Source organism: Mercurialis annua, linkage group LG3 (assembly GCF_937616625.2).
Source record: "Mercurialis annua linkage group LG3, ddMerAnnu1.2, whole genome shotgun sequence".
NCBI classification, from domain to species: domain Eukaryota; kingdom Viridiplantae; phylum Streptophyta; class Magnoliopsida; order Malpighiales; family Euphorbiaceae; genus Mercurialis; species Mercurialis annua.
In genome coordinates this window covers 67709112-67723873 of record NC_065572.1, presented here as the reverse complement: position 1 = coordinate 67723873, position 14762 = coordinate 67709112, and the positions used below count along the sequence as shown (strand labels likewise).

At 34.5% G+C, this 14762-nt stretch overlaps 3 protein-coding genes across 7 annotated transcripts; all 3 read left to right on the top strand.

Moving 5' to 3' along the window:
• Positions 1-228: 228 nt before the first annotated feature.
• Positions 229-2636, top strand: LOC126672106 (uncharacterized). 2 transcript variants are annotated; one of them, XM_050366035.2, is made up of 4 exons: positions 230-634; positions 1052-1132; positions 1929-2068; positions 2187-2636. In XM_050366035.2, the coding sequence occupies exons 1-4, from the start codon at positions 317-319 to the stop codon at positions 2434-2436; spliced, it is 789 nt and encodes a 262-aa protein (XP_050221992.1). In that variant the 5' UTR covers positions 230-316; the 3' UTR covers positions 2437-2636. The 2 variants fall into 2 exon arrangements, with proteins under 2 accessions (XP_050221993.1, XP_050221992.1); XM_050366036.2 differs by lacking the exon at positions 1052-1132 and having other exon boundaries at positions 229-634.
• A 1682-nt stretch (positions 2637-4318) lies between these two features.
• Positions 4319-7984, top strand: LOC126672105 (aldehyde dehydrogenase family 2 member B4, mitochondrial-like). Of its 4 annotated transcripts, XM_050366028.2 has the most exons (12): positions 4319-4337; positions 4535-4611; positions 4912-5046; positions 5143-5285; positions 5394-5547; positions 5636-5865; positions 5972-6061; positions 6189-6362; positions 6450-6587; positions 6681-6818; positions 7070-7131; positions 7447-7984. In XM_050366028.2, the coding sequence occupies exons 2-12, from the start codon at positions 4557-4559 to the stop codon at positions 7718-7720; spliced, it is 1593 nt and encodes a 530-aa protein (XP_050221985.1). In that variant the 5' UTR covers positions 4319-4337; positions 4535-4556; the 3' UTR covers positions 7721-7984. The 4 variants fall into 4 exon arrangements, with proteins under 4 accessions (XP_050221985.1, XP_050221988.1, XP_050221990.1 ...); XM_050366031.2 differs by lacking the exon at positions 4319-4337 and having other exon boundaries at positions 4360-4611; positions 7368-7458; XM_050366027.2 differs by lacking the exon at positions 4319-4337 and having other exon boundaries at positions 4363-4611.
• Positions 7985-8083: 99 nt separating this feature from the next.
• On the top strand, positions 8084-11575 carry LOC130014452 (aldehyde dehydrogenase family 2 member B4, mitochondrial-like). Its single transcript, XM_050366026.2, has 11 exons — positions 8084-8514; positions 8595-8729; positions 8824-8966; positions 9036-9189; positions 9422-9651; positions 9751-9840; positions 9925-10098; positions 10194-10331; positions 10423-10560; positions 10637-10698; positions 11015-11575. Exons 1-11 carry the CDS (start codon positions 8439-8441, stop codon positions 11286-11288), a joined length of 1614 nt encoding a protein of 537 aa, XP_050221983.1. The 5' UTR covers positions 8084-8438; the 3' UTR covers positions 11289-11575.
• The last annotated feature ends 3187 nt before the right edge of the window (positions 11576-14762 follow it).

The window sequence follows — 14762 nt, the reverse complement described above, 5'->3', positions numbered from 1 at the left end:
AATTAAATAATTGCATTTTTGAGATGGTTAAATGGATAAAAAATTAAAGTTTAAATGTACAATAGGCAAAAAAAAATAGTTACAGAGTTAAATAGAATAAATAGTATATTTTGAGTGGTTAAATAGAATAAAAATAATAATTATGAGGTTCAATGGAGTATAAAATTAGTTTAGAGTTCGTGAGAAATAAATTGGTAAAGTTTTCATATTTACCAAATCCAAATGTAAATTTGGCTTACTTTAATGCAACTCAAATTCAATTAAGTTAACAACACAGAAAACAGTTCAACTGAGCTTTAATTTACACTTAACAAAAATGCCAGGACCAGGGCCTCACCTGATGTACGCCATGTCTTCAGGTGTAGCTTTAACCACCATCACCAATGGCCGGTTCACCCCTCACCACACTCTCATCTACACCATCAACGCATTTTTCGGACCGGACATTGGTTCATTCTCCGAGTGGGCCGGCTCAATCATTGGTCCATCAGCAGAGCAGCTAGGATCTGCTATAACTGACTATATCCATCACCCTTTTTTCTATATCTTCATTCTGGGGTTTCCTCTTTGTGTTTTTTATTCTTGGGTTTCTAAAGTTTTGATTCAAAGGAAGATTCTTGATTCTGTATCTGGGGTAGGTTAATTATGTTATTTTTAATTTTATGCTTAGCTTGATATGGAATGTTATTAATTGTTTTGTGATCTTGATTTTATGATTCTTTTAGCTGATTGAATATGTTTATAGCTTTCTATTTTTATTACTCTCTTGTAATTTGAGTTGTTACCTATGATTATGCAAATTCGGATTGGTGTCCGAGTGTTCCGTTTCAGATACTCACGATTCGGATGCAAAACTTCATTTTTACAAGGAAATCTTAAAATAATACTGTTTCGCCGTGTCTGAGTGTTCCGTTTCCCTGTGTGTCCGTGTCCGTGCTACCTAGCTTATAGCTTAATAAGCAATACAGTTAAACTATTGCTGTGTGATAGGCTAATAGTCTACCCTTGCTAAGGTGGATTTTTGAATCCTTTTGCTTATTTTGTTGTATAGATTCCACTTTCAAGGAAGCAATGCTTGTTGTTGGTGTCTGCTGGATGTTTATCACACTTTTTTCTAGATCACTTGTTTGAGGTAAAACACAGATTTACTATTTGTTATGTTTCCGATTGTATCGGGCATACTTGTCATCCATTCGCAGGTTTGATGAATTTATACACCGTTTTTGTCTGAGAGTATTGAGAAGGATTTGAAGCGTTAATTGTTATTTTTTGATTTACAGCTTGGGCTGTTGTGTTTTGGTAGCAATTTTAATATTTTGACGCAATTGACTTCAGGATATTCACAAAAATGTTTGAGCCAAGCATATTTTGCATTTATCTTGCATTAAATTTAGTCATGTCAGCTTAGAATTAAAGCATTTCTAGCATAGGACCTGACCCTTTGGAGTAGGCTATAGATATCGATGTATATCTGTTGCTACATAGTTAGGCTTCATTGAGATACATCTGTACAGTTGGAGTTGGTTAAGATCAATATGATGATGATCATTAGTTTGCTACTCATAAACAGTTGATTTCTTTGTCATGTCTCTGTTGTCAGCTTGAATATGACATGACTGAGTTGGATGGTGTCTTAAAAAAGAACAATTCCAGTGTAAATTTAGTCCAATGTAAATGGAGGCACCGGCGGATAAGTAGTTTGACCCAAACTTCAAGTTCAGAAATGAAATAGCTTCACTCTAACGGGTACTTAAAAAGCAGCCATGGCCGGGATCAGAGGTCCTAGTTGAATTAGCTTCAAAACCTAGCATACTCAAGTCAGCATTCCCAAGGCACCAGCATAATATGCCATAATTTTTTTTTATCCTTTTTGGAAATATTTGCACCCTGAATTTGATGAAGCGTATTTTTGTCATCAAAATGTACAGGAAAATGGACATTCATCGGTGTATACCTGGATATTAAGCACCGGTTGGTGGAAGAATCGGGCGCCTGTAAATCCAGATGCTGTTATAGTGGTTGGCATCTTATGCAAATTGTTAATTGGTGGCTTTATTTACATTAACAGGTTAATTTTTGCTCCCTTTGAATTCTTGAATATATATCTTTATTAAGATTTATTATATGCATGAATGTGCTGCTTCTTAACATATATAATGCACATTTCAAAATGTTTTAACATGCAGAGTAAAACCTTTGAAGTTGATTAGAAAACAATCACACCAATCATTTAAACTTATTCTCTTCACCGCAACCCTCTATTGCTTGTGGTGTGCAAGCCAGATATACTTGGTAAATCCCCGACGGCCAGCCGTTGGCGAAGAAGCTGATCTCGGAGTGCTTGTGTTTTTAGCTATTTACTTGTTTCTCCCTCACTCCTTCTGTGTCATGTCGATGAATGCAAAAGAACACGACGCAGAGCAACTTCCGGTATAAGGAATCACATTGAGAACAAGAAAGAATTTTGTCCGGTTCCACGATTCTTATGTAATTTCCACAATCATTTCTTTATTCCACTTGTATCACATGCTATATTATCTGTATATACCGATAAATTTATGACTTCTGTGTAAGTCAAATTTTGGTTGAGCAAAGTACCAGAATTGCAGACTAGTTGATCAATTTTTTTTTCAGAATCTCATTCCTCTTGTTAATCAGATATTTGAACCATATATCATCAATGCAAAAGATAATTTTTTTTCATGAAATTAAATTAACTGATAATTAGAAAGTTTAGATTTTAATATTGAAAAAAAATCCAATATACTATAACTAAAAATAAATTTTTGCAGCCTCTCGACAAATTTATCAACTTCTTGCCTCTCTGACTCCCTCTACAATTTTTTTTTTAACAAAAGCTAAAATTTTCATTAATAATAACGAAAATTACATGAACGGCTTCTCAACATACTGAGTCAACTATTCTATAAAAAATGATGAGAGCTGTAAAAATACAGTCATCGACTAAGGCTAAACTAAACACCAAGGGTCACCCAAAATTATAGACTAAAACTAGATCTAATAATAAAATCTAGATTTATTGAATGTTCTAAGGAAGTCTAACTTCGAATGCACGACTGATCACATCTTCTGTGATACATCTGTTCTCTTGAAGATTAAAAACAATATCGATATTGACGCAAAACATACATGTACTTGATGAAATCCGTTATAAGATGCTGCCTATAATTGTTTCAAAGATCCAAGTCGTTTGCACCGCAAAAAACAATTTCATCTCCAAAGATAAAAAAAACTACTTTTAATTTCGATTATATTAAATCTAATCTCAATTAAAATACTATGATAGAAAATAATTTCTAGATCTATACCAAAATTGGCCAAGAAAGAAACTTATTCATAAACTAAAGATAAAAACTATGAAATACTCTCTCCGTCCCAATAGAGTTGTCCACTTTGAGAAAAAAATTTGTCCCAAAACTATTGTCCACTTTCAAAAAGTAAGTAACCTTTACACTCAATTTTTCTTTATTACCCCTATTTAAAATCCACTAATAAGTAAATAGAAAGTAAATTGCAAGTGGACTCTATATTAAATAGGGGTATGATAAGAAAAGTAAGGAATATTTTATAACACCCATAAGCAATAATTACTTTTCTTAAACTGTGTGATAAAGGCAAAGTGGACAACTCTATTGGGACGGAGGGAGTAACTAAATTTGAGAGATTGGTGAGGTGATTTTTGGCCATTTCCAAATGAACAAAAAAAAAGGAAACTTATTAGGGTTTGAGAGGTTTTTCAAAAGAGAGAGACGGCTAGAGTTTTTAAAATTTTACCCGAATTATTTCAGTACTTTCTTTTCCCTCTACAATTTCTTAATACTCTTAATTATTATTTTTCCTGTCAAATTTTATTTTTCTCTCTAATGAAATAAAAGGAAAAAAATGCACAGAGACATGACTTTAAATGAGGGTAAAGATGGAAAATTAAAGAAAAAAATTATAGTTATCTTAGGTTTGTCAATTAGAATGGAACATCAAAAACTCCATATTTTGTCAATTAGAGTGGGACGGAGGGAGTACTTCCCATCAAAAATTTCACTCACAAAAAAAAGTTCGATGGTGGGATCTTATTCGTTTTTGATTATGTGCAGAATGATAACTATGACGGAAATGTCTGAGAATTTTAGTTGCATGTCTCACTTTAATACATGGAGTTTCAGGTAATATCTTGTGTAATTAACCAATTATATGAACTGATGCTTATTATTTCTTAATGTAGATGAACCTAAATTTAAATGCAATTACAGATATGAAAACGCCAGCCTCAAGAGGACATGCCAAAAAAATATTGATTCAGTGAAGCTGATAAATTACAAGCAAGTGTCTACAAGATAATTCATTAATTGCTGATGAGATATTTACGTATAGATGTTTGTTTGTTTGTAAATATATTTTCTTTGAATCCATGACTTTGGAAGGCGCAGACAAAGAGTTGCAACTTGCAACAGTTTTATTGTCTTGTGCTTCTGTCTCAAGATAAATCTCACCGTTTATCACTTTATTTCTGTATCAGAATTGGTTTTCTTCTTTAATCCATGGCAGCTCGCCGGATATCTTCTCTAATCTCTGCTTCTCTTCTTCTCTCTACAGGTGAATTGCAATTTCTCATCTTTTGAATGTTGTTGGGTGATAAAGTAGGTTTCTTTTTCTATATTCTTGAACAATTTTAAGATTCACTTCCATCTCTTTTTCCACCAACTTTGCAAATTAGCATCAGAAAGAAGAAAGTTAGGGTTTTTCTTCAATTACTGTTTTGAACCTTGAAAAAATTTACAATTTAATCTTAGATGAACTTTGTAGATTTTTGAACATTTTCTTTCCTGGATTTAGAGGGAACTGAGACCGCAATTTGTGTAAAAATTGATGATTGTGTTCAATACGTAATCGCAGGAAGGAATCCTAGCAGGGGAAGAAGCATATACAGGTTTAGTACTGCAACAGTTGCTGAGGAACTAATCACACCACCTGTTCAGATATCCTACACACAACATTTGATCAATGGTCAATTTGTTGATGCAGCATCTGGTAATACATCTTTTGTTCACTGAACTGACATTACAAGTCCTCTTACTCTTTTGGCAATTTTCGGTTGATATATAAATCTGCGTAAATTGATTGCAGGGAAAACATTTCCAGCATATGACCCTCGAACTGGAGAGGTAATTGCTCATGTGGCTGAAGGTGATGCCGAAGATATAAACAGGGCAGTAGCTGCTGCTCGCAAAGCATTTGATGAAGGACCATGGCCTAAAATGATCCCTTATGTATGAAGCTTTAACTTGCTAATTTCTATAGTGCATCATAATTGCACTGTCAGTGAGTTTTTGTTTTTTGTTATTATTTCTAACACATGTGACGTGTTTTTGTTTCAGGAAAGATCGAGGATACTCTTGCGTTTTGCTGATTTAGTTGATAAGCACAATGACGAGCTTGCAGCTTTAGAGACATGGAATAATGGGAAGCCTTATCAACAGTCTGCCAAATCTGAGGTACCGATGCTGTCACGTCTATTTCGCTACTATGCCGGTAAGATTCATAAGTTTGCATGCAGTAGCAACCATATTTCTTATTGTGCAATTGCAGAATGTAATGGTATTGAATTTAATATATCCAGGCTGGGCAGACAAGATCCATGGGCTAACAGTTCCTGCAGATGGTAATTACCATGTACAAACGTTGCACGAGCCTATTGGAGTTGCAGGGCAGATAATTCCGTGGAACTTTCCTCTTATCCTGTTTGCTTGGAAAGTTGGTCCTGCATTAGCTTGTGGTAATACTGTTGTTCTTAAGTCAGCAGAACAGACACCTCTTACTGCACTCTATGCTGCAAAGCTATTTCTTGAGGTAGGATTTGGAATTCTTTTACAGCTTGATTCTTTTATTTAGATGATGAAGATTGCAACCTTTTTTTTTTGTCACAGAATCTAATTTATTTTATCATTCTTGACAGGCTGGTCTTCCTCCGGGTGTTTTGAATGTTGTTTCAGGGTATGGTCCGACTGCTGGGACAGCCCTTGCGAGTCACATGGATGTAGACAAGGTATTTTACGAGTCTTACGTCCTGCTCAAATGTTTCTCTTGTAGGACCAGTAGATAGGGTCCGTTATAGAGACATATTTAGTTATGCTTATGGAATACCACCTGTGTATGCATCTTGTGCTGTGTAGCTTGCGTTCACAGGATCAACTGAAACTGGTAAGATAGTGCTTGAATTGGCTGCAAAAAGCAATCTCAAGCCAGTTACATTAGAGCTTGGAGGAAAATCACCTTTTATTGTCTGCGAGGATGCCGACATTGATAAGGCTGTGGAGCTTGCACACTTTGCTTTATTCTTTAATCAGGTTGCCTGCAAAATTTTACCCACAAATACAATCTGAATTCAGTGGATACCAAAGCATCAGTTAGAATTATGTGCTCATCATTTACAGGGTCAGTGCTGCTGCGCTGGGTCTCGGACATATGTACACGAGCGTGTATATGATGAATTTCTAGAGAAAGCCAAGGCCCGTGCCATGAGACGAGTTGTTGGCGATCCTTTTAAGAAGGGTGTTGAACAGGGACCTCAGGTAATTGGAGTGTAGAGCTAAGAAATCTAGCACTTATCTGGTTGGAAGATAGTTATGTGTATATTGACGTGTAAGAGTTCGTATACTTTCCAGATCGACTCGGAGCAGTTTCAGAAGGTCCTTAGGTATATAAAATCTGGCATTGAAGGCAATGCTACTCTGGAATGTGGGGGTGAAAGGTTTGGCTCCAAGGGATACTTCATCCAGCCCACTGTTTTCTCAAATGTTCAGGTCCTAATATACTCAACTTCTGCCATTATTGTCATCCTATGTTGCACGGAAATAGAAACGTTAAAATGGAAAAAGCTGAAATGTGGAGACGACATTATTTTACAAAAATATGCCATATATTTGAGGTTTCAGAGTTTCAAAAATGTTTTCGGAGACATAAACTTAAACGTCGTAGGATTCGTCAAGTTTCCGTGCAACGTAGTTCTGTTCACAAGTACAGGATTTTTTGTAATAACATTGTGTCAGAACAGGATAATATGCCGATAGCGCAGGATGAGATCTTTGGCCCAGTGCAATCAATCTTAAAGTTCAAGTAAGTCAGGAACTTACCAAAACAAAATTGGATTAATTGAAAACTGTTGTGGTAAACTTACAGATAAAATAATTGATTGTATAAACCTATCTTGCACGAGAATTTCTCAGTATTATATTTCCGACATTTCGTTTTAGTTTCTGTTTCCAGAAAAGTTTTTGAAACTGCAAAATTCTATAGTTACATTATATTCTTGTAAAAAATATCCTTCCGTTTAAGTGTTTGTGTTTCTGCAGATTTTTGTTTTCGTGTCCGTGCTACATAGGTGAAAACTTTATTTGGAATGAGAATTGAACGGATGGTTCTCTCTTTCAGGGAAGTTGATGAAGTAATAAGAAGGGCGAATACTACAAGATACGGTTTAGCTGCCGGTGTGTTCACGAAGAACATCGATACGGCCAACACAGTGTCAAGAGGACTGAGAGCAGGAACAGTGTGGGTGAACTGCTTTGATGTGTTTGATGCCGCGATTCCTTTCGGTGGATATAAGATGAGTGGTATAGGCAGGGAGAAGGGTATCTACAGCCTTAACAATTACTTGCAAGTAAAAGCAGTTGTTACTCCTTTAAATAATCCTGCCTGGTTGTAACTTCATTTCCAAGCTAAATCATGCCAGGATCCAAATCGAGCACGTGACGGACACCTGAAATTTGAATAACTAACATTTGCTTCCCATAGATTAAAGACTAGGCAGTGCAAAAGAAGTCAACTTTGAGAAGGTGGTAACTTGTTCATAGTGTATCCTTGTAAATTAGACGTAATGACTTTTTGGATGTATTTATAGTCGTGTAAATAGAAGTTGTTGAATAACAATAATGTTATCGTCTATTTAAAAGTATTTACTTTAAGTTTACGTTTGATTTGGAAGTTATACTCTCAAGTCTCAGGCGCAGGTCATATACTCGTTTCGGATTGTGACAAATTCACACTCATGTAAATTTTTTAATAAATACATCTCCATGAACTGTTCACTTCTAAAGAAAGAGAGAAATTTCTGGGCCAAATATGCTTGTTTGGTTGGTCCTGCAGACTTCTCCAGGAAATTTTACCCTTCTTTATTAACATGAGAAAGATTCATTTGACATCTCAGTTGTTTAGTTAGATAGTGAATATTGATTGTAATATTTGTTTGTTTGTACATAGATTTTCTTGAATCTATGACTTCAGAAGGCGCAGACAAAGAGTTGCATCAGTTTTATTGTCATCTACTACTGCATAAAGATAAATCTCACCGTTTATCACTTTCTCTTTATAAGAAGAAAGGAAAAGTATGAAGAAAGAAGAATTATCATAAACATTGTTAAGCCATGGCAGCTCAAAGGATATCTTCTCTAATCATGCGCTCTTTCTCTGCTAGTTATGCGCCTCTTCTTCTATCTCTAGGTGAGGAATTTTATATTTAGAGGAAACCAAGTCTAGAATTTGTGTAAAAATTGATGATTGTGTTCGGAACGTAATCACAGGAAGGAATCCTAGCAGGGGAAGAAGCATATACAGGTTTAGTACTGCAGCAGTAGCTGAGGAACTAATCACACCACCTGTTCAGATATCCTACACACAACATTTGATCAACGGTCAATTTGTCGATGCAGCATCTGGTAATTGATCCTTTGTTCACTGAACCGACATTACAAGTGCTTCGGTTCTTTTGGAAATTTTTGATTGATATATAATTGCATCAATTGATTGCAGGGAAAACATTTCCTGCATACGACCCTCGAACTGGAGAGGTAATTGCTCATGTGGCTGAAGGTGACGCCGAAGATATAAACAGGGCAGTAGCTGCTGCTCGCAAAGCATTCGATGAAGGACCATGGCCTAAAATGATCCCTTATGTAAGAAGTTCTAACATGTTAACTTTTATAGTGCATTATAATTGCATATGTGATGTGCTTTTGTTTCAGGAAAGATCGAGGATACTCTTGCGTTTTGCTGATTTAGTTGACAAGCACAATGATGAGCTTGCAGCTTTGGAGACATGGAATAGTGGGAAGCCTTACGAACAATCTGTCAAATCTGAGGTACCGATGCTGTCACGTCTATTTCGCTACTATGCTGGTAAGATTCATAAGTTTGCATGCAGTAGCAACTATATTTCTTATTGTGCAATTGCAGATTGTAATGATACTGAATTTACTTTGATTTTCAAAAAAAAAATGATATTGAATTTACTTTGATTTTCAAAAAAAAAATGATATTGAATTTACTTTGATTTTCAAAAAAAAAAAATGATACTGAATTTACTTTGATTTTCAAAAAAAAAAAATGATATTGAATTTAATTTATCCAGGCTGGGCAGACAAGATTCATGGGCTAACAGTTCCAGCAGATGGTAATTACCACGTACAAACATTGCACGAGCCTATTGGAGTCGCAGGACAGATAATTCCGTGGAACTTTCCTCTAATCTTGTTCGCTTGGAAAGTCGGTCCTGCATTAGCTTGTGGTAATACTGTTGTTCTTAAGTCAGCAGAACAGACACCTCTTACTGCACTTTATGCAGCAAAGCTTTTCCTTGAGGTAGGATTTGAAAGATTCACAACTTGATTCTTTAATTTAAATGACGAAGATTGCAACTTTTTTTTCACAAAATCTAAATTTTTTAATCATTCTTGATAGGCTGGTCTTCCTTCGGGTGTTCTGAATGTGGTTTCAGGATATGGTCCTACTGCTGGGACAGCCCTTGCGAGTCACATGGATGTAGACAAGGTACTTTTCAAGTCTTATGTCTTGGTTAGCATATATACGCATGCTTATGGAATACCACCTGTGCATGCCACTTGTGGTGTATAGCTTGCGTTCACAGGATCAACACAAACTGGTAAAATAGTACTTGAGTTGGCTGCAAAAAGTAATCTCAAGCCAGTTACATTAGAGCTTGGAGGAAAATCACCCTTTATTGTCTGCGAGGATGCTGACATTGATAAGGCTGTGGAGCTTGCACACTTTGCTTTATTCTTTAATCAGGTTTGCCAATGGCCAGCAAAATTTTACCCACAAATAGAATGTGGTTTCAGTGGATATCAAAGCATCAGTTAGATATGTGTGCTCCTCGTCTACAGGGTCAGTGCTGCAGCGCTGGGTCTCGGACCTATGTACACGAGCGTGTATATGATGAGTTTCGTGAGAAAGCAAAGGCCCGCGCCATGAGGCGAGTTGTTGGCGATCCTTTTAAAAATGGTGTGGAACAGGGTCCTCAGGTAATTGGAATGTAGAGCTTAGAAATCTAGCACTTATCTGGTTGAAGGAAAATTATGGGTATTGACTTGTTAGCGTTCGTAAACTTTTCAGATTGACTCGGAGCAGTTTCAGAAAGTCCTTAGGTATATAAAATCTGGTATTGAAGGCAATGCTACTCTGGAATGTGGGGGTGAAAGGTTTGGCTCAAGGGGCTACTTTATCCAGCCCACTGTTTTCTCAAATGTTCAGGTCCTAATCTACCCAGCTTCCGCTTTACTCCCATTACATGTATAGAATTTTTTTTATTAACATTCTGTCAAAACAGGATGATATGCCGATAGCGCAGGATGAGATCTTTGGTCCAGTGCAATCAATCTTAAAGTTCAAGTAAGTATATATGAAAGTTACAAAAAACAAACTGGATTCGAAATCTATAGTATTAAACTTGCAAATTGGTTGCATAGAGTAATTGGTTGTAGAAACCTATGTTGCACGGAAATTTCTTCAGTATAACATTTTGGATTTTTTTGTTTTTCATTTCCGGAAAAGTTTACGAAACTGCAAAATAGAAACTCTATATTTGTAGTATATTCTTGTAAAACAATATTGTTTTGCCAAGTTTCAACGTTCTGTTTTCGTTTATGTGCTACGTAGGCAAAAACTATACAGTGAATGAGAAATAACGGACTTTTATCTCTTCCAGGGAAGTCGATGAAGTAATACGAAGGGCGAATACTACCCGCTACGGTTTAGCTGCCGGAGTGTTCACGAAGAAGATTGATACAGCGAACACAATGTCAAGGGGACTGAAAGTAGGAACAGTGTGGGTGAACTGCTTTGGTGTGTCTGATGCAGCAATTCCTTTTGGTGGATATAAGATGAGTGGCATAGGCAGGGAGAAGGGTATCTACAGCCTTAACAATTACTTGCAAGTCAAAGCAGTTGTTACTCCTTTAAACAATCCTGCCTGGTTATAACTTCTTTTCCAAGCAAAATCCCGTCTCGACCCAAATCGAGCACATGGCTGCCACGTGGGATTTGAATAACCTACATTGGCTATCCGGAGAAAGAAGATGAGGCAGTGCAGAAGTGTTTGTTGTATACCCTTGTAATTAGATGTAATGACTTTTTGGATGTATTTAGTTGTTGAATTATAATCACGTTATTGTCTATGGCTCTATATGTAAATGTTTGGACCTGCAGACTTCTCCAGGGTTACAATTTGCATTTCTGTGAGAAATCAATGACAAAATTTGTTCTCTCCCTTCTCCAGGGTTACAATAATTTTTTTTCATAAAAAAGACTCTCTCTCTCTCTAAATTTGTTCTCTCCCTTCTCTCTAGAAAAAACTTCTCTTTTCTTCATTGTTCTAAAGGGTGGGAGAAGATGATTTCTCCGGTTAACCGGAAAATCATCTTCTCTCCGCCCACTTTAATAACTTTTGTACATCTACTATTCCATTCAATATATTCTTATTAAAATTTTAGTTTTGATTTGGATCTTTGTCTTGTTGCTATTGATTAAATAATGTGGTCTTTTATGTCCCTCTTTTTGTTTATATTTCTTAGATCTCCAAGAACATAGTGATTGTTGGAGTTTTAGATCAAAAAATTTGTAGATCTAAGAAATAGTGAGGATGTGGAGCTATCTTTTTAGGGTATAAATGAAAATGGAGATCCGAATAGGAGGCTTCAACGGATTCAAGCGTTTCGTCGAGCAAATCGGAAAAGAAACTATCTAAACACCCGCTCAACATAATCGTTGTATTTAAGTTTCGGGATCATAAGTCTAAATTGTTCTCTATTTTTCGATTTTTTATAGCTTGTATTTGAATTGTTGCTTATTATTTAATATCTCATATTTTGGAAAGATCATATAGATAACTTTTGTTATATGACTTTCACTTGATGTAATTTTTAATCTTCATAATTGATTCTAGCTTGGGGAAAAAAAATGACAAAATAAATATATTTTATAAAAAATATACAAAATTAATTAAAAAAATAGAAAAAAAAACGTTTAAAAATTACTAAAATACAATTCTAGAAGCACATTAATAGTCTCTCCAATGACTTCTTTTTTTTCAAAATTATTAACATATAGTCGGTCAATATTTCTCTTTGCATGGCAATTACTATATCTATAGTATAAAACTGAACCCTGAAATGAACAGTGCTCGATTATTTTTTTTATATTCCTGATATGTTTTTGTCGTTTTACAAGATAGCTTTAAATTGGACATGCCCTTTATGGAAAACTTCAATGCTACGTGGTTGTTTCGGTTGATTTTACCTTTTTATCCCTTAATGTGTTTTCTATTTGAAGCACACAGCCTTACCCTTACTGTAAAAATAAATGTTGGTCTCACACATTAATTATTTTCTCATTCCTGTTATATCCCTATCTCTTCTTCATAACATATAAAAATTTGCCTACCCCTATTGAAAAAGAAAAAACACTTGCACATTAGCAGGCATCCAAAACATAGCAATTCCTTATATTAATCATTCAGTAAACATTGCTACTGAAATTTGAATCTACCACTAAATTCAACTATAATTGTTTTTAATATGCAAACATATTATAATAAAAAAAAATTAAAAAAAATTAACTTGACATAAAACGTAATATTTAGAGAAAAATATATTGAACATTCTTTGCTGATTGTTGAATAAATTTTGAAATTAAATGTATGATTATGGTTTATAATAATACATTCAAACCCTTTTTTTTAAATTTCATTAATGAAAATAAGCTTACTTTCATGTAGAAAGACCACCCATTAAATAAAAAAAAAATCAATAGATTAAAATAATAATAAAAATATTTTTTTTGTTAAATAAATAAACATATTTCTAATTAAATATTTGTAAAATAATTTTTATATAATATAATAAAAATTAAGTTATTTTTATTAATTATTTTTCCGAAACGAAGCGAGGGTTTCGTACTTAGTATATATAACAAGTGTAGGAAATTCACAGGCACCTATGCAACTAGAGGTTGACAGATCAGTTTATCTTCCCAAATCGTATAATACAAAAATATATTTTTGAGTGCTACGTATCTCACCAATACTCCTATTTTCCATTCGCGTTCTAAGCATTCGGAGATTGATTTTCATTATGTCCGTGACAAGGTAAGCAAAGGAGAGTTGCTTGTTCGTTATCTTTCTACAGAGGAGCAGGTTGCGGATATCTTTACAAAACCATTACCGAAGCCAAAATTTCTACTACTAAGAGACAAGTTGAACATTCATTCTACTCTTGCTCAACTTGAGGGAGGATGATAAGTATAACGTTTAGTTTGTTATTTGTGTAACTAATTGTATCAAGTAGTTTACTTGTTATAGAGTTCTTATACTGTGTAATCTCTTATACTTGGTTATTAATATATAAATGGCTCTCACAACGTACAAGTGAGTATTGCCTTCTTTCCCAATTCATATTGCTTTATCAGTATCTAATAAACTCATAAACATTCATATATAAAATCGCAAATCATAATCAAAACAAAACTAAAACTAATTACTAACGTAAAAACAAGTCTTTAAAATCATCATTAAATTATTATGTACGTATAGCTAGAGATAACAAACGCGTACTATTTGTTTATAAATGATTGGTCCACGTTTTAAATAAAGTCATTATACCACCATTAGTCCATATCATTCATTTGTTTTAATTAAGAAGATATTTCATGATTAGGGCTAATATGAGAGTTTTGTGGCCACAGATTAGAGTAATTGATTATTGATGCATCCATGTATGAAAACGAGTAACTTGGAGAGGTTCAAAGTTGGCCCAGTTAGAACTTTCTAGATAATATAATTTAATTTTATTTAGTTTCATGTCAACATCAATTTCTTTGTCTTCAGTTATGCTATCTATTTGGAGTTATTTGAACCATAACATCTGGGATGAAATTTAGAATAATTTTATGAAGAGAATTATAGTAATGTTCATGCATTATGTTATGAAATTTTGAAGACGCTAACTTGTAGTCGAAGTTAAAAAAAGAAGAAGAAGCTGTCCCATGCAAAGGACACAGTTGCAAATTCAAATGTGCCGACACTTGAAATATCCTAAATATTTGGAAACTAGTTAGTTAGACTATAAATGAGAGTTTTTGAACGGTTCAAACTTCAAATAATTCATCATGCCAATGATTGCTTTATCAAGATGCACATTCCACTTCATTTCCATTAATACAACACAGTCATTGCATCATGTTATTTGTACAACAAACCAATAGTTTATTAGTCATGTGAAAAATTAAATAATAAAAAAAATAATTAAAAGATTTTCTACCGGTAATACTCATTGACTTATTGTAAAAATAATGTGGCGCAACAGTTATATGGGTATTTATCCTCATATCAAAAACTATAAACATTACTCATAACCATATACTGGGCGAAACTAACAGTTAACATACACGGCCGTTTCTGA